The following is a 25302-nucleotide window of genomic DNA, read 5'->3' as shown; positions in this document are numbered from 1 at the left end:
CATTCATGCTCGTAGTAAAAGTCTACTAGACGAACAACAAATTGGTCATAGATTAGTTTACATTCATCTTTTCATTTTACAGTTGTAGAATTAGTTGTGCATTTTTATTTTCTGTAGTTTCGAGTGCGTTTGGACAACATTCAATATCTTTTTAGACTAATATATAAATTTTAGTCTTACAATAATATCTTTTTAGTATTTAGTGAGGGAATTGTCCAAAATCAAATTTTTTTGCTAATTCACGTCAACCTTTTGTTGTATAAGATGTTGTATTAATAGCCAAATGGCTAATTCCATCTAGGTCTAAAAGTGAACCCGCTTGGCATCAAACCAGCGACTTTTTATTGTAAATTTGAGCAATATAACCACTCAGCTGCTCTGAAGTCTAGCAGACTGATATGTTAGGCACCTACTTGGGCAGCAGTTGATACAAGAGCTCCTCGCACTTGCGCTTCTCCTCCAGGTAATCAGCTGTGCGCTCCTCTACCAGGGCCTCCAGGTTGTTGGCATACTGCTCCATACGCGTCAACAGGTTGTCAAGTATATTGTTACTTTCATTGTCCCTGGGAACATAACGATAACACTATCACTCGCAGAAAACATAGTAATTACACAATAACTTGCGGAAAACATGATAATATCGCAATCACTTTCAGAAAACATAACAACATTACAATTACTAATTACTACAATTACTTAACTATATTTAAGTTTTTTATGAAACAATTTTAAGGACCACATAATCATGTACTGGTTCTCTTTAGTGTGTAAATTGTACATGATTATGTGGTCCTTAAAATCGTTTCATGAAAAAACATCTCTTAAGTGTGAAAATTATTGGGGAGCGAGCTGGCGTAGTGGTTACGCGGGACTTCAGTCCCTGAGGTCCCGGGTTCGATCCCCGCAAAGTCGCCAATGAATTTTATCTAAGTGATAATGCCGCAACCCCAAGTCCAAGTCCAAGTGTATATGACTGTGGCGACCAAGGTCTAGCCTGAAGTAATGTGAAAAAAGTACAATCCCAGGCTCGTGCCTAGCGTCCTAGGACAAAAAAGTATGAACATTATTTATGAATATATACTAAAAAAGTATATCAATCAATCAATCAATCAATCAATCAATCAATCAATCATTAAGATGGGGACGCCACTTAGGTGCGTATTTTAACCCAAATATGAGTGAAGGATGAGTGTAGAATGGTGTGAGATGATCTGTGTAGCTTTGTTACTGACTAAGATCAGCTGTTTCATTAGCCAGGATCATTTATTTAAAGCCCAATGATCAGGAACAGCTGGGTCCAGTTTCGAACCATCAAAAAGCTACTGACTTTTCTCAGGATCGAACCGGCGACCTTTTGATTAGCAGGCGAGCACTATAACCACTCGGCTACCCAGCCAGTGGTTATAATTTAATAATTTATAATTTAATAGTGGTTATAAATATAATAATTTTACGTTCCATAAAAACGGTAAAGTTATTCCGGTTACAAAAGAAAGAGTGTAGCAAAATTGAAAAATAAGTAATTTAACTTCAAAGGTCTAAAGAAAATTTAATAGACCAACTATAAAAAGTAAATCCGATAACGATAATTTGTACGAGGATATAAGAATTGGTAAAAGTACTCGGTAATCTGCTTGCGTACAAAAAAAAAACATGTAGTAACGGTTATAAGTTAAGGTAGAATATCCGTGTTATGCTGTTAAAGTATTTAGTAGTAAATTGTTGATAACATATCTAATCGTCTTACAATCGTTATAATTGTATATTTGAATAACCCTACAAGGAGCTAATTTGCTCTATAATTTAATTTAAAAGCTTTTCAACCCAAAGATATCTACTATTTGACTTTTAAAACAAAATAGCACTTTTTTACATGTAAATAATCATTTGGAAAGCAATTACATTTGAAAGCATTTTCTACCAAAAGAGATCTACATACTGGCTTTTAAAACAAAATAGCACTTTTGTAAATGTAAATATTCATTTGGAAAGTAAATGTATGTAAGTTACTTTACTATAATTTGGCATTGTTTGCTATAATTTGGCTTCGTTTAGCAGATGCAAAACATCCTATTTAGTTGCGTTCTTAACATTTATAAAAAAAGTATGGTTAAAAGTCTGGTGGAAATAAAATTGATATTTTGCCTAAGTAAATATTAGTGTTTGCACAAGCTGTCTGGTAAACATTCGAAGAGGTTTTAAGATTTTATGGATAAATTTTTTAAACGATGTGGAATAAAACTGTAAATCCGGATAATTTTTATTGAACTTTGCAGGACAAATCAAGAGGAAGTGTAGGAGTTGAACATCAGTGCTGCGGAGCTCTTTTGAATAATAGAGTGTCATCCACAGCCGTTCAGTATTTTGCTTCCATTTAATCCATATCGAAATTCAAACCAATAGTAATTAAGGGGTCGGAAAGTTATAACTCATGCTAAATAAGCACACGATTTGTGATCTTTTAATTAGTTATAACATTATGAGTAACGCATGCTAGTCTTAACAGTTTAAACATAATTTTAAATTACTTAAACATATGCGATGGGAAACTAGCCATTTTTTTAGTTACAACGGAATTGATTATTTACGTTACCCGATTTTAACCTATGTTGTGTTAAATGAGGATATAACCATCAAACAACTTTGATTATTATTATAATATAAGCTAAAGTTTTCATTTTGTTAAACATAAAATGTGTAAAGAAGAGTGTGATAAAACTCCTTGCCAACCGTCCGCAAAACCCTACCCACTGACGTTTATGATTATTATCATCTTGCCGAATTCAGATTCATGCATTCATGTTTGTGTACAAATTAATAGTAAGTCATCACAACCCCAGTGACGAAGAGGATTTTAAGTAATTTCGAGAGCAACTAAAAATGGCCCTTTAGGTCCGAAATCAGTAGTTGTCTAACGTGAACAAAACCCCTTGACGGTATTAGAGGTATGTTTAAAGTTTTATTAATTGATAATATGAATGTTATGCAAAGTAAAACTATTCATCATATGTTTATTATAATTTTAAATTGTGTAATTGTTCATAGAAGTAAAGGGTTTGTATCTGAATATGCTATTTTTGTTAATGTACCGTCAAATATTCCGCATACAGTCACTACACTCCTGAATCAGACAACTTGTCAAACTACATCTGTTGACTTCCTCAAACTACATCTCCAACCTGAATATCTTATAACCTGTACTTCATTTCATCAACCAAAGGTTACTTTAAGGATACCCCAACTATGAAATCTTTTCTTTGTTCATTCCAATACTTATGGTGCCAGTACATGACTCATTATCTCAATGTTTTTTTCATAATTCTTATTTTTAAGGTAAGGGTGTGTGTGTGTGTGTAAATAACAATGTTTTCAAGTATAAATCGGTAAATTGTCCTTCAAATGAGTTTAATTTTCCGTATAAAGTAGTATGGTTTTAGAGAGAGTTACTAACGATATCACAATACGTTGCAATACACAGGGAGTGAATGTGCCTTTTAGATTTACAGACGGCTTCTTATTCAGTTTAGAGATCAGAGCTATCAAAACATAAGCTACACGTAAGTAACACGTAAGTATTATCACTACCGATTTTACTGAAAAGATATGATGAAATGGGTCGATCACATTAAATGGTTGGTTTTTAAAATACGTAAATACATTTATGCCTTTAGATGAAATATAGGTTTAAATAATCCAACAATGCACTTAACATATTCTTTCCCAAAAATTTACGATTAAAATGTTTTAAACGAGCCCTCACAAATGCGTAGCCTATTACTACAACGTGTGTCGATTCTCAAGTTCGAGGTAACTCTTTATAATATTTTTTCGAGTCATATAATTGAAAAATATCAATTCCATTATGCAACCCATACATGTAACATCCGTTCTTCACGTATCGTCGGGTTCATTACCACTTTATTCAACAACGGCCTACTCAACCAAAAATACATCATATTTTCAAGTTCAATATCGTAATACTTACAATTCAAAGCAACATTTGTACATAGCCATTGATAGCCAGGATTAAAATCTCTATCTAAGCCGAGTACAGATAGACCTTCGATCGACTCCAATCAAATATTATTTCACTAACGACAAAGTTGCTTTCTGTATTCATTGTCCAATTATTTATATGACATTTAAAGTGAAATATAGGTAAATATATATTACTCTAATTTTATTGAACTTTTATTATACAAATATTACAATCCAGGTTTTTTTAAGACAGTGTATTTGTTTCTTTGAGGTAATTCTTTATCACATTTTTTGATGTGTTGATTGTTCATTAGGTAATCATTGACTATTCGACTTCCATTTACATTAGGCTTATTAATTGAGAAATACTTTGCCATTAAACATTTGTTTCTTATACACCTACATTTAGAATTGATTTGGTTCGATCGTCCCTCTTTCTCTCTTTGAGTTGTATCAGCTGTGACTACATATAACATGAGAGGTGTAACGACAGTACTAAAGCAATTTGTTCTATCGTAACGTAAACAATATCAACAAGTAGGTCCCCCGGCCCATCCCCTCTCCTTCGTCACCACTCTAGTATCGATTGTGAGCATCAGCTGATGGGTCCGCCTTCTTATTAAATATCAGAAGCAATCTCCTGAAGAAAACCCCTAGAATAAACTGCTATGGCACAAGGGACAATACTTACAATGCCTTATAGCGTGAACAAAAAAAACGAAAAGATGTCTTGTTCACTAGTTTAGTAGTCTTTTAGATATCCTAGAATCAATGACGTATCACTACTTTGGTTAAATATAAAATTAAACTGTGCTTTAAAGAAGCAGTTGTAGATACAATGATGTTTTATTAGGCTTTAAACTGCTCATATTAAACTCATATTAAACTCATATTAGGCTCATATTAAACTGTGATGTGTACAATTACCTAACTAATCTTTTAAATTTGCACTTTTAGTCAAATGTATTATGATATACATCATACTACTACATCGAATGCATGAAATGAGTTTACTTTAGTAACCAGTTTTGAGGAAACAGCCCATACAAAATACCTGTATGCATGCTTTGAAGTGTTATAGAGGCTATGAAAACCGTGTCTATCAAAGTATAAAAGGTCGCTACGTCACTCACTCTCTTTCTGATATCAGTATAATGGATTCTTTTCAGGAGATAATCAACAGGTCACAAAAAGCCCGGGTATTGATTCAGTGGCTTACCTGCCAAGCACCTCAACGGCCGGGATTCACTAAGTATTTAACGCGTTCCAAAATAGACAATTATTTACAACAAACGTTTACTAATTAATAGAAGAAAATTAGTCCAAGTATGATAAGACCTAATGGTTTCAGTTCTAGTAGTAGGACTGTGAAATCACATGTCAGTTTTATCATCAATTTTCGTATGCAAAATGAAATGAAAATAGCTTACAAAAGCAATCATCTGAAACAACTACTACTGCAAATAATTGTACTTATTTTTAAATATTTGTTGCAATGAGTAACGAAATATAAATAATAATGATTGGTTGAACGATTAGGCAAAGTAATGTTTCAAGTTAGGAAAAATTACCTATACATGACCTATTTAAGACCTATATATTTATATGACCAATACTTTATTTATATGGTATTCATGTTCCACTTACTGTTTGATATCACTTTAACTTTCCTAAAATGGTTTACTAAAATTATTGGTACTGAGTAAAAAATAGTTATTACGAACTGTTGAAAAAGTATTTGTTTTTAAACAAAAATGTTACTTGTTTGTTTGAGTGATGATGAAAACAAGTCCTTGGCCTACCACATGCAGAATATCGGTGGACTTAAATTTGTATTTATCTTTACGAAATGCAAGTAAATCTTTTACATAGTCTACATAAACTAGTTAGACTTATTGAAGGGGACATTTAATCTGCAAAAAACAAAAACAAAACCTCATTCTTAAAAAATGATTTTGAGTTTATCGTACCATGACAACAATGAAATAAAGAAGTATCAATCAATGACTTACTTAAGTTTTAAGTTACTTGACTTAATTCGACCAAGGAGCTCACTTGGTAAAAGTTTTTAATTTTAAACGCTAATTGGTTGGCACAAGTAATCTTTCAGAGGCTCTGTTGGGAAGAATCTTTACCGCCCACTCCAAACATAGCTTCTTTAATTATTTGCCCTTTCTTCAAATTACATCAGAACCCCTTTGCGTCAGTGATCCTTTTCTTTAATGAAGATAGTTAAGTAAAGGGTTTGAAGAAATACTTATCAAGAATACAAATTTATTTTATTAAATCACTCTACACTGCTTAATATAAAAGAGTAATTTTATAGCAGTTTATACAAACTGTTTAAGGAATGCCTTTTTAAAGTCTTCCAACGAGGTCTATAATTAGAACCTTAATGTACTATATTATTGTATGCTGGGCTGGGTATGTATTAAAGTTATACACATTATTGCTGCTATGACCAATTTGAATAAACTTGTACGAGGGGACTCGTGCGCATATAACCCAGTCTAATAGGGTTCAATTCCGAGGAAATACAAATAATGTGACACTACTTTAATTGCCAAAGCTTATGTTGGTTTTAGAAAGTTTTTATGTGAATGGAACATATAATTTCCGGGATTATTATTTTTTGTTTGTTTTATATCAAAAAATGAGGAGTGATTTACCTATCTCAATCTGGTTAAAGCTATAAAAAAAGGTTTCTACTCTAAAAATTCAGTTTCATAAACTGGTTCGTCTATGATTACAATCTGTCTTAAATCAAACAATTAGCTGAAAGATCAGCTGTTCACATTTAAATTTACATCAAAACCATTATAAAAAAGCTTGTTATATTTTTACAGAAATGTTTTAATCAAACTGTACAAAATCCACAACTAGGGGCCTAAAAGAAATGGAATTTTTGTTGCCATTTGTAGCGTAACTAGATCATAAGTTTACAATAACACCTCATTAGTAAAAGTCAGTTAGGTAGAACGGATGAAAAAGGGATACTACAGATGAAACCTTATTCTATTAGGTTTATGGATGACTACAAAAATTCTGTAGAGAAATAAACAACTTTTGAATATATGATTACATCACCATGAGAATAAAATCAATGGATGTACCAACAAGCAAAGTTAACGAAGCATAAAACAGCAGAAGCGCAAACTTTGAATGCAGAATGCTACGTGTGTAACTACGAGGATACATGGGAACAAGAGGAAAATCATTTCCAAACTGTGATTGTGAACGCCAAACATCATTGTGCCCACTGAGGTAACGTGTGTATTGTTGTTCACCGCAACCATTGGCAATCGAAGTTGGTAAGTAACAGCAATACACCCGCCTGACAATACTGCTGCAGCGAACTCAATACTAAGTCACAATAACAACAAGGTTGTTGTTGTTGTTGTTGTTGTTATAATGTCATGTACTTTTTTCAAAACCGACGTCCGTAACTCTGATGGTGAGTAATGGCAACACAACTGTAAGATATGATAATCCATCTAGAATGTAGTAAAATACTGCCACAGTTAACACAAACCCGTCTAGTTGTCAACAACACGGCGAGTGAGATTTTCTTTAATCTAATGCTCTATTTAATCACATAAACCCACTGTTGGTGGTTGAACAACAAAGAAGCTGTCTGACCGTTAAACAATTACTCGCAAAAATCGCAAATAAAAACCGTCTAGCGAGAGACAAATCAGACTCATTGTTGCCGTAGTGTACACAACACTGGCTTGTATCTGTAGGACGACCAGCTTAGTAATGTCTATACTGCTGTGTAACAACCCTTTGACAATCCCTTTAATTTGTAATACGAATACGACAATCTGACGCAATACTGTTGCAGTGACCGTAACATTGGCTCGTTCTCAACATGGTTACTAGAGTTTGTATTCTCATTTTCGGCATTGACATAATTTGTATGGTTTTAATAGATTAGTATATTTTTATTACTGATTCATCTGTCCACATATGTTTAATGCCAATCAATGGTGCATATAAAGCAGAGAAAAGTGACTTATATATTAATTGTTCTATAGTAATAGTTTCACTGCCATTTCCTAATGATTGAGTTATTAACAAAGCTCTTGCAAAGACTTTATTTACTTACCTACTACTTTTAGGTGTAAATTTTGAGGTTTCCAAATTATTTATTAGAGTCACTTCCCATAATTGAACATTTTTCGTATACATTATAAGCCGTGAAACAGAGAAAATATAATTCAGGCCTTGAGATTACACAACGCTCTGGGATATTACAGATTTTGAAATAATTCATATAATACTTTTCTTTAGACTAAACTGGTTCAGGTTAGTTTTTTCTTCTTATTTTTGGTTGTTTTTTTTTTGAGTGGAGAGGGAAGGTTGTAAGGGGAGTAAACTTTAATACACATGTTTAGTTAATGGATTTGGAACGTTACAGATTGATCATTCTCTCAATGTTTATTTAAATATGTGCAGATTTTATTCCAAATAAACTATTTATAACTTTTTTTTAAACATCCTTAGATATAGATGCTAGGGTCATGACTGTTATAGGTTTTTTTAATTACATTGGTTGGAGGCTATTGCCCAGTTTTCCATTTTTTTATATTCCTTTAATTTCACGGTACAAAATGAGTCTCATACAAAAATCTTTGTGACTTGAGTAGCAGCAACAGCGGCGGTTGTCTATACTCTAAACTCAAGGGAGTGTATCTACCCATCTACCTGAGTAGCTCAACAAGGCTTAGTCAGCAGCTTCATTGTACTCTTTCTTTGTTCTTCTCTTGCTGATCACACTTGTGCGATAATATTCCATTATACATTTTACCACTTCTTTAACTTCTTTAGAGTAAGGACATTATCCATATACCACATAGCCAATTGTACCTTCTTGACATAAAATTATTATTCATCTCCTTGTTTCGATACACGTTAGCTAATATGTCGGCTTTGATACATGGCTCAGATGTCTATATAGCGATTTCTGAAGGAATTTAAAAGGTCAAAAACTGGGCAAATGTTCGTATTATAATGCTTACAAATAAAAATTATAATGGAAACTGGAAACAGTATTGGGTATTTTTATAATAAGTGGAGGTAATGAGGTTTAATTTAGTTCTTTTTTGTCTGCAATATAAAGTCCCATAAAAAAACATAATAAACTTGTCATTTGGTTATTTGTATTGGTTGTGAAATAATTAACCCAAACCGCTTAAAATGACTACATAACATGTAGGGCTTTATGCCTGCATTTATGTTTTAGGAATTTAGAATGGAATCTTTCTACCTTTTTAAACTTAAGTATTAGTTCTGTTAACAACTGAATGTCAAAATATGCTATTCAAGGGAAGAGTTTATATTCACAATTTTGAACGACAGTGGTTTATGGGAAGGTCAAAATATTGATGCCTCCAGTGCAAACAATGAAATAGTTAGTGATAATGGTTTAAATATCTTTTTCTTGCAATCCGATTGTTGTTTGCAATCGGATTGCAAGAACAAGGTGTTTAAACCACTATCACTAATTATTATTCGCAATCCGGAAGCTACTCAAACCACAATGAAATGAAATAGTCTTAAAACTACCAGAAATTACAGATAAAATGGTCTTTCTCAGATGTTGTCAGTAACATTTTAGCCTCATTAGACTAGATTTAATAGTGGGTTCTGTCACAATTAACTTTGTTAATGAAATAAAGTTTTACCTGTTAATTCCAGGTTTACAGAAATGTAATTAGATGATGTTTACTATTTTGTCGTCAGACATTTTGCTGAATTTACTACATTACCAGAATTAAAACGGAATAAGGAGACGAAACCCGTTCGGAGAGGTACCTGACAAATACTTTGTAAATATTACAGTAATATTTTATATTTTGGATAGCTTATTAAAAGAACATCTCAGTTTGACAATGGGCAGATGCTGCGGTGTAGGGAATGGATGGAGGGGAGGGTAGCGGGCGTCAGGGCTGCTTATACAGTTGTAAAATTGAAATTCTACCCGCAGATGTGACTCTGCATTCATTTTCAGTAATATTTTATAAAGCCTTGCTTTGCTTAGTTATTTAAAATGTTAGTTTTTATTAAAAACAGAATCTCCGACTTCCTTATTTATATTACGGTATATTACACAAGTATATTACGCGTATATTCTTTTAAGTTATACACAACTTTTTAATATACATGGTGCCTAAAGAATGTATCAAAACTAAGGGATATAATTCCTCAAACGAAAAGAAAGAAAAACGTTCTTATGAAAAGTAGCCCATGTCTAAAAATGCTTATTTACCCTGATATCAGCTATTTTGCTATTAGCTATTTTGATTTTACATATTTTTAACTTTGAAATTTACCAACCGATATTTAGAAAACTTCATATGTTTATTTAATTTAAAGATAAAAAATTAATTTCAAAATGGCGGTGGTTTTAATTGTTATAACTTACATTACTCAAACATGGGTAATTTTACGTAAAGATGCCAATAATTTACACTTTTGTTTGGTACTATACATTCCGTATTCAAGGACATCAAGGTTAAACAGTTTAAATACCTAAAATTTGCAATATCACGGGTTTACCTATAAAATATGGACTACTTTTTCTTTTTATTTACTTTATCTTTTCATTTTATTTTCCCGTTATATATTTCATTAATTTATTCTGGACACCCTGTATATTCTCGTGAGACCATATTTTTTTACATTATTCTCGCAGTATGTATTTGTTTTTAACAAATGTTTCGCTATTAAATCTTTATTCATAGTAGGCCTAATCATATGTATTTTTATATTTTTATATTGAAATAGATTTTGTAAAGTGTAAGTTCTTTATCAGTAATAAGTTGTTAGACGTTTGTCATTAATTTATATACATAATTTAAATTGGTGTTTCATTTTGAACTGCCGTATTTGATTTTTTAAATTATAAATTAGTTAAATCATGGATTTACATATCAGGGGCATTATGTCAAGGAAATAAATCAGTTTTACAAATAAAATCCAACAGCATCTTTTTGTTAAAGACACCACAAAGCGTAATATGTTTAAACACTTTTCACAGTAAACCTCGTGAAAATAACAGAAACTAAATAATTAGAATACATTTGAAAACTAGTATGGTACCATTCAAACCGTTTTTCCAAAGAGCATTTTTTCGTTGAAAAGTTATATTAGGATTTAGTGTATTTAGGTACCAGTTAAAATGTAATTGTTTGTAGCCAGTCATGTGTAGAATTTGGCTTCTTTCGAACATTTCTTTGAACACGTATGTAATTAATATGGTAGTTTACGCCATGACTTAAAGGATAATTACGCGAGTTGCGTGCTCTACTTTACTTACGACCGTTGTTAATGACTACGCATAACGTCTAAGAGAGTTATATCATTTTCGTTTATAACCTATCATTGTCACTGATTGTAATGCAATGACTCATTTTCCTAACCACTCATGCATTGAATAGTCAATAAAATTGGCCTTAACAGCTGATTAGTTGATATTCGAAGCATTAAAATTGTACTTATTTTCTCTCTATCCATGAACATTGTTGGTCCAAACTTGAACTGTAAAGTAACAAAACTATGCTGTTAAGTAGGTAAAAAATCTTGTTAAGTGATTATTTTCTATTCTAAGAACTGAATTGAAAAGATTAGTTTGAAAAAACTCATACGTCATAAGTCATAACGAAAAAAGCCATAGTTAAAGTTATAATTAAAACTACATCGTAAAGATTTGATGAAATACCGTTGTATTAAGGTCAGGTAGTCCTAACACGTATTGAAAACTATTTCATAAAAGTATGAAACCAGCGTAACATGTAGGAGAGCTGCGATTTGATTGACTATCCCTTGATCGTAATTGACTTAGACCTACAGGCTGCAGCGCTAATAAAATATTGTTGGACGGACACAAGCTAAAGCAACGTCGTGACCCGCCAGTAACAAGATTTTACAGTAACTGAGGCAATACAGTTTTAACAAGAGTTCTTTATTTTCAGATGTGAACTAAATTTAGTACCGTATCACTACAGGACGGTGAAACGCAACAGGTGCAAACGCTTAACATTATTACTGAGGACACTTTATGGTGTGTTGTTTGACCTGCTATTCTCTGTTGACTGTAGTTAACAGGAAAACTTGTATACCCGCTCATTTTTAATTGTGTTAATGGTTTTAAAAGCTAAAACCATTTTAATAATTGCCAATACACAGGCTGAAGTGCTTTATCCAACAATAGCATCCTGTATCCTATATCCTATGTAGTTTACCCATAATGTGCCTATAGTTTATACGTCAAATACGTTTTTTAGGTTAGAATACGTCAAGTTAACAAAATACAATCAGGATATCTAAACCGATCTAGTGGTACCTAATTTATAGGTTAATTGTGTTCAACCCTAAGTTTAGTGCATAATAACCTCCTAAAAAGGTTGTGTCAAATCTGCTGATGCAATGGTGCAAAATGATTCTACAATATTAGTAATAATTGAAAAATTGTTACCCTCAATGTTTATTAAATCATTAGTCAACAGTCCAAACCACTCACTTGTTAAGCCTCCTGATGGTCGCCTTGAGGGTGGTGAAGTCTGGACGGTCAGCTGGGTCCTCTGCCCAACATCTCCTCATGAGGCTGGTCACCTCCTCCTCACAGGGCAGTTCAGTCGTCGGTCGGAGGCACTTGGACCCATTCCGCACCCCTTCCACGATCTCTGTGAAACAATCGTCCAGTCAGTTTGACTGTTAATCAGTTTCAGAGTTGATAACATATTAGCTGGGTATTTGAGTTTATGCTGTATATTGCTTGCTAGTGAACTGTGTGTACGACTTCACAAGAACTTAGGTCACAAGAATTCTGTTTGACTATTCTAAACTGACCCAGCTCTTTTCATCGTTGGATTTTCAATAATTTGGCCTGGCTAAATAAAGAAATGGCCTTAGTTTCGTAAACTTCTACTAAGTCATTGCTATTCTGTATATGAGTACATTGCATATTCAGCATGGCATACGTACTCAGAGTGAGTAGCTGTGTTAACAAAGTTACTAAGATAAACTTGTTGTTTTCTATAAGTTCTAGATTATAATAAAATGTGAAAGGATTATTAAGTTAAGCTTGTGATTATAAGTAAAGATTTCTTTTATTTACAAAAAATGTGCCAAAATTTATTTTTTAATAAAAAAAATGCAATCTATATATGTAATACACAGTTGTAACACTGTTTTCTCAGTAATTACTGGACCGATCCTCAAGATCTATGTGTCAAATTAAAGGGGATTGTGTGTAGATTTGCCGAACTTCCTTAGAATTTACGTTTTTTCTAAGGGCTACGACCTGCAGACCTTTAAAGGTCAAGTCAATACAATTCTTATTGGAGAATATAATACACAGTTTATAAATTATTCGTCAGCTGTTTAATGTTTGTCAGACATTTGTTATTATTTTTATAACCTCACTTTCAGTCTGCAATTATTAAACTTGGAGTTTCTGTTTATAAGCACACGATTTTGATCAAGGAAAGTGTATTTGTTAACTTATTTTTGAAATGTTTTAGTTTTCCTGCAAAGTGGTCTGAAGGAAAATGATAATTGGGTTTAAGTTTGAGTACGGAATGTGAAATAATACCCATAGTAGGGAACGGAAACTTATTGTTTTGATCAATATAATTTATTCTCTACGGCCACCAGAATAATCATGGAGAAATATCCGCTTGCAAGTTGTACATATAATTGCTAATGAGTGGGAAACATACAAACATTTTATAGTAGGTGACGAATCTTACTCAAGATCAGTGTTAGACGTTCAGTGGTACCAAACTTTACCTTCTCGAGATGGCGAGTACGCTGGGATACGTGGAACTACAATTTATCAGTGAATTTTTTTTTCAAGTACACAGGGAAGTTGCTTGAGAAACTGTGACTTACCATTCGGTTCTGGCGAAGAAGTATGTGACTTGATGTTTAATGGCAATGTTGACTTGGGTCATTATAAGCGTTAAAAAACATTATCATTAACCCCAGGGTGTGAAAAGTACAAAAAGAAAAAGAAAAGGTAACCATTAACCGGGCGTAAAGAGACATACCGAACGAAAAAAAATGTAGAGAACCATCGAACTAAAAAGGTAAAGAGCAGTGTTGGTGTTAAATGTGCTTTGGAAGTCCCTACAAAAAAATACCAACTCTTTTGAATTGGGGCCGTTAGATTGGATTTGTCACTACTTCAAATCTATGAATTTCGAGTCAGAACAGACTAACTGGGACACAAAAATGTTTTAGTTTTCCTGCAAAGTGATCTGAAGGAAAGTGGTAATTGAGTTTAAGTTTGAGTATGGAATGTGAAATAATACCCATAGTAGGGGACGGAAACTTATTGTTTTGATCAATATAATTTATTCTCTATAGCCACCTGAACAATCATAGGTAAATCAGCTTGCAAGTTGTACAGATAATTGCTAATGATTGGTAAACATACAAACATTTTATCGTAAGTGATTAATCTTACTCAAGATCAGTGTTCGACGTCCAAATTTTACCTTCCCGAGATGGCGAGTACGCTGGGATATTTGGAAACTACAATTTATCAGTGAATTTTTTTAAAGTACACAGGGAAGTTGCTTGAGAAACTGTGGCTTACGATTTCGGTCTGGCGAAGAAGTATCTGACTTGATGTTTAATGGCAATGTTGACTCGGGTCATTATAGCGTTATAAAACTTTATCATTAACCCCAGGGTGTGAAAAGTACAAAAAGAAAAAGAAAAGGTAATCATTAACCGGGCGTAAAGAGACATACAGAACGAAAAAAAACATCTAGAGAACCATCAAACTAAAAAGGTAAAGAGCAGTGATGGTGTTAAATGTGCTCTGGAAGTCCCTTCTAAAAAATACCAATTTTTTTGAATTGGGGTCGTTAGATTGGATTTGTCAGTACTGCAAATCTATGAATTTTGAGTCGGAACAGACTAACTGGGACACAAATATTTTTTCCTTGTGTTGTCACAAGGGGAAGGTAAAATGAACTCCTTATTAACATTTTGAGTTTATGGAAAATCTTATCAACAGCGACTATAAAAAAAGTATTAAGGGTCAAAAGAGACAAAAAACTATTTGAGTAAAATATAATAGGTACAAATCTGCATTTGAAATGGCCAGTTCCAAGTCTCACTTGAATCAACATCTTTCTGGTAGTGGTAGTCTAGATAGTTTTAAAATCCACGACTCCTTTTCCATCAAATTGGACCGTTAATACCCTCTAACATTGAACAAAGTATGTCCAACTTTATATATACGACGTAAACACAGATTTTACTCACAGTATGGGTCAAAGATTCGTGAAATGCGACCAACTGCTGATGCGTGATTTACATGTAGGCTAAGTGACTATCTTTATTCCATACAACAAATGTAATGGAAAAAAACGATATCTAAATATCATAAATAGCTGCTTATTAGGTAAAACATTCATTTGGTTAAAATCATATATTGGCTTGATTAACATAAAATAGTTTATACAGGCAAACTATCAGTTCTATTTCATGTAAAAAATTAAACAACCCCTAAATAAAATACAAAGATAAACAGTATTTGTTAATTATTATTTCTTTTATTGCTGACAATATTCCCGTGGCGGAGCACGGGCGGTTAACTAGTGGTACTTTTAAAGGACACCGAAATACCATTAAAAGAAATGAGGTAAATTAGGTTATGGTGACTTTAAACAATATATTTTGAGTGAAAACGTTAGATTGTTGAACACATAAAGGTGCAGAAGACGCATCGCCGCTAGCGCAGCCCACTTAAGCCCCCAACGAGTCCTCCTTGACACCTGCGTGAAATAATACCTTTCGTCCTTGTGTTAGTACAATGGCATATGCAACTAATCTTCAGTACAGGTAGTACCTTTTAGCCTAATGTAACATATGTGAGTGCCCCCTACAAGGGTGCAACATATGTTACACCGTATAGCAATTTGAAGCTGATAACATTCCACTAAAGAAATACCTTCGTATATTATCATATTATTGTTTTTCGATTACCTCTCAGTCCATTTTAAACATCGGCTAATGTTTGTGAGTTGACGCTGTGGGCTCTGTAAATAGGAATTAAATGCACCTATTCCAAAGCTTATAACTCAGTATACAGATTTGTATATGATTATTAAATTTGACCTCATTTGAGATTATTGCCAGGCTTACAAAGATTTCACTTATCGTTAAACTGCGAATGCAGTGTTTGTTATTTGGTGAGCTCTTGTTAAGTTTACAGTACGATATCTTGGGACGTGGGGTAGAGTTAGGGCTAAGTGCATTACAGAGGTAACTAGATTTGATGGAAGGCGTGGTCAACTGAGTGGTCTGGAGAAACCACAACCCTTCATAATGAATTGTAGCGCCTAGCTAATATGTATTATGTCTATCATATGCATATTTGGAACGCATTATGATTATAATAGCAGTGTCACAGATAAAAATACTTTTGGTTAAATTGCATCACAAAAAAGGTTGACACGTAAAACAAAAACATTTTAAGAATCCAAGAAAAACCTAGATACAGTTAAGAAAACTTTGCATTCATAGCAATTTGAACATGAAAGCAATTTCATTAAAGAGAGGTATTGTGAAAGAAAGTGAAAAAACGAAAGAATGTGCATTATCTTATACTTTTTTTGAATAAAAACCCAGCTTATTTAAACAGCAGCTACTTGTTTAAAAATTTAACGCTGTGTGATATGTTAGCCTGACTAGTGAACAAAGTCGATGCTCTGTGGCCAATGAACTATTCGTTTTGGTATTAGTGGTTTCTGACTTAGTTATGAGATCAACAAGTTCGCATAGTTTGAGGTAATTGTACTTAAGTTTTAGACCACGTAAGGTTCTTTATTTGTGCAAGTTCTAAACTATTATATTAACTTTTTCATAAAATATTCACGATGTTGGATGTTCTTTAATTCGTTTTTATTTTCATGTTTCTCCATTATCTTGTACAAACAATGCTACCACACGTTTTAAGTTCATGTTGAAAGTAATCACCATGTTTTCACTATTTTAAAAACTTTAAAATTTGTGATTATAGAATGTTTTAACGTACATTTATGTTTGCCTTAATTTATTTGCCTAACCTAAAAATATGTGCTGTTGTTTCGAATAGTCGCTTCTTAGGCCTATTCCTACGATAGTAAAAAAAAAACTTACTACTGTAATTCATTTATAATCTTTACAGAATTAACCGACAATAAAGCTTCAGTAGTCCATATAGTGTAAATCAGAAGAGCCTAACGTTTCTTCCCCCTATCAACCTATTTGTTCTCTCATGCGTTGAAATTAAATATACTTGCTAGTACATACATAAAGTACTTAAAATAGTGGACACTTATACAAATACAATCAATATAAGATGCAATATTTGTCTCGTACGAAACGATCTCACTAGTCACTAGCCTTTATATACCGTTAGAAAATGCTACTTTGCGAATAAAAAACCTTTACATTATTAGGTTCTAAAGTGTAGAAATATAGTGTATGTGTAACTCTGGAGCTGAAATCCTGAACGGAAGAGCACTTTGAAATAATGAGGCTGTCTCAGAAAACAAACTTAACAACTACTAACTTTACTTTGAAGACAAGCAAAAGTTTTGTTGTTGCGACAACCTTAATTCGGGAACTGTCAAGATTTAGTAGTATCCTGTTCTAAAACTGTCAATGTAATATATTAGCCTATATAGTATAATAACCTCAAATATAAATTTACTTACTTTGTAACTTCATTCATATAAAAATATATTTAGTGGTATAATATTCCAAAGTTAATTATAATCATCGATATCTCACCAAAACTGTAGAAAGACAGCCAGGAAACTTTTGAATTTGGCTGCAAGCCCTTTTCCTATCTGATTTACGGGAAGCTCGCATTAAAGAATACTATTAAAACGCTTAAAATTGCCGGCGTCGACGGAAGGGACCATTATTCTTGAAACTATTATGCAAGATAAGGTCGTTTTCAGTTCTTTTTACCTTTAACAAAGTATTTTTTTTATCCTTTCTAATTTTAGTAAAACTATTGCATTGCAACCGCAGTATGTTATATTATCAAGATCACCCTTCCCTCAATCTATGATACTAGATGGTATTAAATCATTTCTGTTTTTTCCTACTTGTTTAGTTTGTCTAGAAACAAATTATTAGTATTCGCTGCCGTTACATGCGATTAGCATGAGGTCATTTACTAGTAATAATAAGAAAATTTTAGGTCGATCACTTTTTCATTTGATATATATTTTATCAGTAGTTGTGGTTACGATTAAGAAAAATGAGTAACGATAACTACTCCTATACCTGTAAATTGATAACGGATTCATTCAATGGTATCTGAACATTGGTTATTATATTTTAAGGTACTAATAAATAGTAAGCCAAGCTGTACGTTTGAAAGGCATTTAATATTAAAGTAATTCTAGTTTCATTGAGTGATTATGAAACAAGACTAACATTTACTGATGAAATTATATTTGTTGTTAAACCAGCAGTATTTACATTTATCAGCAATTATGTTTAAAAAATTGGCAAATTCCTTATAATATATAGATCGAACTGCAATAAATTAATGAGTACCACCTTAACTGTACTTAAAAATAAAATCTTGACTACGGAATTTGTTTACAATATGTACTAATATAGGCCTAATAATTATGTTTTTATTTTCTGAATAATTTACACGAATATTGTGTAACCACATTATGGTAAACCTCCTTACCCAAAGCAATTACTTTGATGTGATATATTTAATCCAAGTGGAGGATGTGAGAGATAAAATCCCCAAAGCCTGCAGAACAGCTGAGAACTAATCATCAATCATTCGTCAGACTCACAGGCGAAGGCGAACCTTCAAAACTAGAGCTGCTTTCATTCGCGTGTGTATTCATGCTGATCATTCATGCAGACAATTTTGGTATGGTTGTGTTAAAATAAAAAGGGGTATTAACTAGTAATTTGGTAGAAAGATATTCGATTGAAAAGTATAATTAACTAATGTAACTAGGATTTATACTTAAACATGGTCTCCGATGGATGGTACTTTTTAGAAACTATGTGTCATGGTAGGTATGAAATAATTACTGGCTTCATTTTTAAACTCTCTAACCACCACTGTGTTCATGTCGTTGTATATAATATATGACATGCGATGTCAATAATTTGAAACCGATGCTACTAAATTCAAAAGTTTGTTTTTCCTAGCACGCTAGGTACGAGCCTGGGATTGTTTTTCACATTACTTCAGGCTAGACCTAAGGGTTGCGGCATTATCACTTAGATAAAATTCATTTGCGTGGATCGAACCTGGGACCTCAGCGACTGAAGTCCCGCGCTTTAACCACAGCGCCAGCAATAGATAAATGTAATAGGTTTTTAATTTTACATTTTAGTTTAATATAATCAACCTTAAGAACATACTAACAATGCTTTTTCATCTAAAAGAAATTAACCATCGTTTTAATGGACAGGCCAACAAACTTGACTATACAAGGAACATTATCTGAATCAGTTCAAAGGAAAATGTTAGTAAACACTATTTAAACTTACTATTAGGACACTTCCTTCACCCTTTTACCACTAAAAGAATTTAATTGTGATGGTATTGAAATCACGGATAACACTTTTAATAATTGTTCTTGGGTTGCAAGACTGTAAGCAGAATGATATGTATTTATTGGCACCGGTATATTGATTACAGTAAATTGGCTACGTTTCTACGGACCCTGTGTAAGGATAGAGGTCGGGGGTCATGTGACACACGTCAGCTTTTGACAGGAGGAAACAGTGGTAAGTGATTGCTGGCGATGTGGACGATCTCTCTGGTTATATGAAGGGGTTGCTGTTGTCAGTGTCAATGTCGTGTGCCCATGAACACAAACATATAAAATATATGTACATACAAGTATCTAAAATATGTTTGTTAGGTTTCATGGTTTAACCTTTTTTGTATGAGTGGGTTTTTTGTATGTTTGAACAGTGTACTGAGAAAATGTTTTACTTTGTCACCATGGTTCGTTTATGGTAGGCCTAAATGACAAAAAAATGTAAGGCTAAAATCATGAAAGACTGTGGCTTGATTTAAAGCATAACACCTGCTATTACCTACGCTATTACTCAAATAATTTCAACTCTTCAATAGTACATAAGAAGTAAATAGTTTACTAAACATGAAAAGTTCTATTACACCACTAACTTTTAAAACTATGATTTTGTGGGATATCATATTAATTAATTAACGACCTGATCATTTTTTAACAACCCAGTTTAATCTACAGTACTACCATGCAATAAGTAGTATAAAAAAATTGCATCTAATTTGGGTTTTTATATAAAGGGGTAAAAGGCTTACTCTTAACTAATGTTATTAACATTTTAGTAACTGTATGAGGAAGACTTACAAGGAAAACTCAAATTATAATAAAAGCTCGAAACATAGTTCGACCAATTTTACTGTTCTGGTATTACAGTCAGCCTGAGGGCAGGTGCAGATTGCTACAGTATTGATAGATTGTAGCATCTTCCATTAATTTAAATTACAAATAAACAGCTAATCAATTTTCAAAGCAAAACCCTTATTTAAGTCAATAGTCTACATGGTACTTAATATATGGGAACTGCTACATCGTTGGACGGGTCGTGAATAGGAGTGGACTAGAGTCACTATAACTCTCTGACTTACATCGTTTTAAGAAGAAATTTAGAGTCGGGGAGTAGAAGTCTTATACATTATTCACGGTAGACCCACTCATGTACCTCGTCGCCGCAGACCAGACCTACCCCTAATGTGCTTACGTTCATACTGACTCGTGACTGGTAAAAAGAAAGAGTGATGTTTTATATATAATAGTTGAATCAATATAAAAAATAGTTTAGGGTGAAACTCTTTCCCAAACACATCAAAATTGACTTAGTATATTCTTATTATCTACGATTTTACGTCCACAGAAGACGCTGAAAATGTTTTGGAAGAACTCCAAGTTATATTGTGCTCTTTTGATTGTGCAAGACGGCATGAATGCGGTTTTATGCGTGGTGAATTTTAATATTTTCTAATCCATCGCTTTTAGTAGTTTGTACGAATAAATTTAGTTATAGGTTTGAAAAATAACCAATACATTGTTTTATGAGTAAGTCCTATTGGTCCTATTTGACAGCAATGAGTAATACTTGATAATAATATTAAATTGTTAAAAAAAATTATTTTATTATACAGTATATATAGGCTACATTAGTAATAAACGGTTTCAGCAATCTGACACATACTTTCTCCCAAAACCTTGTAAACCACCTTTATCATGGGTAAGCGGTGAGAGTAACTATGATATTTTATAGGAAAAAATCACAAAAGTTGCAATAACTTTTGTTCAGTAATTGTTACAGCAATGAAAGGTTGCACTAAATTGTTTGGAATTATAAGGACCATAACAAATTAGTTTTAACCAAACCCGGCTTTTTTCCTAACATCCGATTTTTGTTATTTTATGGGTTACCGTATTTTACCAGAAAATAGCACAAGTTAAGATAACTTTTGAACCGCAATTTTACAGGAATGGGATTTGTAAATTTTTTTACAAAATTGTAAGGACTAACATACAAATTTTAATCAAGTCACGATTTTTCTTAATAATTTACCACGGACCAAATTAAAAAAAATAAATTAAACCACTAAAAATAATAATAAGTAAAAATTAATACAATTCATCCGGACCAGAGAACTTGGTCTATTTTGGGAAAATCAATATGACTGACGTATGACCCATATTTAAGAGTTCTCAAATGAGTTTTACTCACTACTACAATAATACCTTCCGAATATCCAATATGCATATGTCTAGGAAAAGGTAACATTTTTCATGCGATTTTCATTACAGTAGCAAGGGTTTCCACAAGATTGTGACATTAATAATTTACATTATCTACAAGTTGAATATCGATCTTAGATAAGTGGGCAGTCGATTTTGATTGGGGTTTGGAAACTGGATTGTTAGACTTTGTCTGTATTTCATATTAAAGGAGTAATGGAAAACACCTTGTAATTTGTAGAGAGTATTATAAGAGTTGAAATCTTCAATAAATGAAAGAACTAGGTGTCGTTTAGAGCTCTACCCGCTGATAGATGAAAACATTACATTGGATTTTGGCCATCTGTCTCGTCTTAAGTCTACCAGGGCGTTTCTTAAAGGTTTAAACCAGTGACACATATGTCATAATCGTTTATCTGTTTTTTCTCAAATGAAATTTTTGTCAGTTACAAATTTTTTTGATGTTTGAGTAAAGTACTGTAATTTATTCTCATTGCTTTGGTAAAATGTTTGGTAGATGATTTCAAACTAGCCTACTGTATTGGTAGTATTTCATACTATTACTACGACAACTTTAAATACAGCATAGCAAAAATTTTCTGGCAAAAACAGTTAAAATATAAAAAAAATAGAGATACTGCTAAAAAACTTATACAACTGAGTAAAAAATGGGAGCTGTTCAAAATATGCTGAGTACATTTGTTCCAGCTTTGTAGCTCTATTATGATTTTTTTGATATTTAACCTTCCCGAGAATTTTTGTTACGCTGTACAAATAAGGCTAAAATGTGTACAAATCAATCTTTAAAATGAAATGTTTTGTCACATAAATATGATGTTCAAAAAGTTATGTTTTATAGGCTACCATAATTCAAACCAAAGCTATATACGCTGATGGCATTTAAATTTATCGGCTAAGTTTACAAAATAATTTGTAAACGGTAGCTGCTTAAACTCAAAGCAGCCTCACGTTGCTTGAGCCATGTTTGTTATTACTCCATGCTTTGCATCTAATCCGAGATTGATGAGTTTGGTTCAAAAAGTTGAATTTTAGAGGAGAAAAGGTGAATGTAATATGTGACTCTAGCAATGTTTTAGGTTTTAAAATTATTTAAACAAAGAAAGGAAATTAATAAAGATATTAGATACAGACTTAATATCCTTAAAATTGGCTATGGTTTAATTCTATATATCACTTTAAAATAATACTAAAAAGTGGAGAATAATATTAGAAACACAAATTAAATGTAAAAAAAACTGCATTAACTTTTTTAAATGACATTTCTTATTAGAATATAAGAGTTATGAAGACTCAATAGAATGTATTTAGTAAAGTTCTCTTTTTCATAATTTATATAAGCTATGAGGAAATCGGTCGTTTTTCTGTTTGAATTGTGAAAAATCTGGCTTTTAACATTACTATAAATAAACTATCAAAGTGTAAAGTCTAATATAGTTCACATTAAGGACATTGAATTCAAAAATTTATATTGTTACTGTTCGTTGTAAAAAGTGTTACGTGTATATAGTAAAATAAATTTACTTTCTAAAGCTATAAAATTGAAGGATAACCACGCTCTTGAACCTTTTTAGTCAAATCAGTTTGTTTATGGCAAAAGCCAATGTCAAATAACATTTTTTGAGGTGGGGGAAATAAGTTTCGCAATTTACATAAGGAACATATTTAAAAAATCTTATTTATTAGTAAAGACGTATTAAATGGTTGGAGGTATTTTACATGCAATACATGAGAGTCTTATCACAAGTGAGTTCTACTCCTTAGTCACGTATGGCTGTTTTAGCTGGGAAGTCTTCTAAAGGTAGTTGGCTTAAAGTCAATCCTGAATACTGATCAACTTTGTTATTGTCAGCGATGCTTCACATACTTTATGTGATATGATTTCCTCTAAAGCCATAATCTCTCTTCAAATACACGGAAACGTGATGTAATTAATGAATTACTCTTTTAAATCCTAGTATTATCTGTAAACAATGTATAGCAGGTTTTATAATATTTTCCTCATATTACATTTGGAAAATAAAATGTTAACTCAAGCATAAATGAATATAATTTTGTTATTTTTGAATGAATGCAAAATGTAAAGCTCAATTTACTTATTAAATCCACAAACAAACTAGGCTATGATCTTGAAATACTATGTCTTTTTGAATTGTATTGGGATCAAGTACTGTATTATGGATTTCTTTAAACATCGAAAACACAATAATTGTGCACATCTATAGCAAAGGCATTTAAGAGTTACCTTTAAACCTATGGTATGAATACAAAATAGATTTAGTAATAAATGTTCATACGAACTTAATGGTCAAAAAATTAAGACGTTTGTTTTTAATGAATTGACAATGCAGTGTAAAAAATATGTAAAAATTTCGCTTAAAGTTGTTAGTTCAAATTAAAATGTTGTTTATAGATCGTTTGCCTTAACGACGCCATTTTGTGCTCTAAGCTTATGTTATAGTTTTTAAGCTATTGTAGTTGACAATCCTAAATCTTACATTTTAATTTTTTTACGAGTTTTTATTTATAGCATACATGAATAATATTAGAATGGATTATACAGAATGAATAACGCAAATTATGAAGTATAGTGAGTAGTTTTTGTTTGTTTTTTTTTACTGGATAACATAGAAAAATCCAACATAACTAATTTCGACCCGATTCAAGCATTCCAGATATTAAACACGTGAGATTTATGAGTTCGAATACACAGACCTTTACTAGTGACATGAAACAATGATAGTTAGTTCACTTTGAGAATGCTGTCTAAGGAACTATAGTTAGGTATGGTAGGTATCAACTTTTGATGAAATCGCATAATTTCATTAATGACTTTGCATTTACAGTATCAGAACCCTCTAACTTAAATTTATAAAATTTCTAGTTAAATTATTTTTATTTAAATATTTTTAATCGTCATGATTAAAGATTTTTTAGTTGTTTGTCAAAACCGGTTAGCGTTATATCATAGTCTTACGTAGTCAATGGTTATATTGGTTAAGCACGCAATTTTAAAATTAAGAAAAAATTTTAAACTGAAACATACTTTCAGTTCTTCGTTCTTAAAAAAACTCAACGAACAAAATCGTAAAAAAGATTTTGGTTCTATACCGCGCAGTAAAAATTATTAGAAAGGATTTTCTCCCCGTGTGAAAAATATGGAACGATAATTTATTGTCATTCGACTGCCTATTTTGTATAGAATGCCAACCGTTCCATGGAAAACATAGAGAATTTACAGAAGTATTTACAATAATTTCAACTCAAAAATTCTCTATGTTAAAAACATTTAAAAATGTATAGGCCTAGTATAAAACTTCAATTTAAAATTTAACTTTCCAGCAAAAAATACTCATAGAAGAAGAGGCTAAAATGCTAAAAAAAATATTGGTTACCAACCATAAAATTGCGAAATAAGTGTCACGGATACTTTTTCATTGGGCTAATAAAATAAAAACCAGTTTCGGTCTTACACACACAAATTTAGGTTTAGGAATATTATTGG

The 25302-nt window shown here is 32.2% G+C and overlaps 1 protein-coding gene across 1 annotated transcript in view; it reads right to left on the bottom strand.

Annotated features, from left to right (window-relative positions):
- The window catches only part of LOC128983377 (atrial natriuretic peptide receptor 2-like), a 72383-nt gene that overhangs the window by 1821 nt on the left and 45260 nt on the right, over positions 1-25302 (bottom strand). Inside the window, exons 7-8 of the mRNA XM_054402640.1 lie at positions 12503-12665; positions 414-563 (exon numbers count right to left, since the gene is read on the bottom strand). Of these exons, the coding sequence (XP_054258615.1) occupies positions 414-563; positions 12503-12665 (313 nt within the window). The remainder of the gene's footprint in view (positions 1-413; positions 564-12502; positions 12666-25302) is intronic.

This window comes from Macrosteles quadrilineatus, unplaced genomic scaffold (assembly GCF_028750875.1).
Source record: "Macrosteles quadrilineatus isolate MER2022 unplaced genomic scaffold, UCM_ALF_1.0 Scaffold_1__1_contigs__length_201487025, whole genome shotgun sequence".
In the NCBI taxonomy this organism is placed as follows: domain Eukaryota; kingdom Metazoa; phylum Arthropoda; class Insecta; order Hemiptera; family Cicadellidae; genus Macrosteles; species Macrosteles quadrilineatus.
This window is presented reverse-complemented; position numbering and strand designations above follow the sequence as displayed.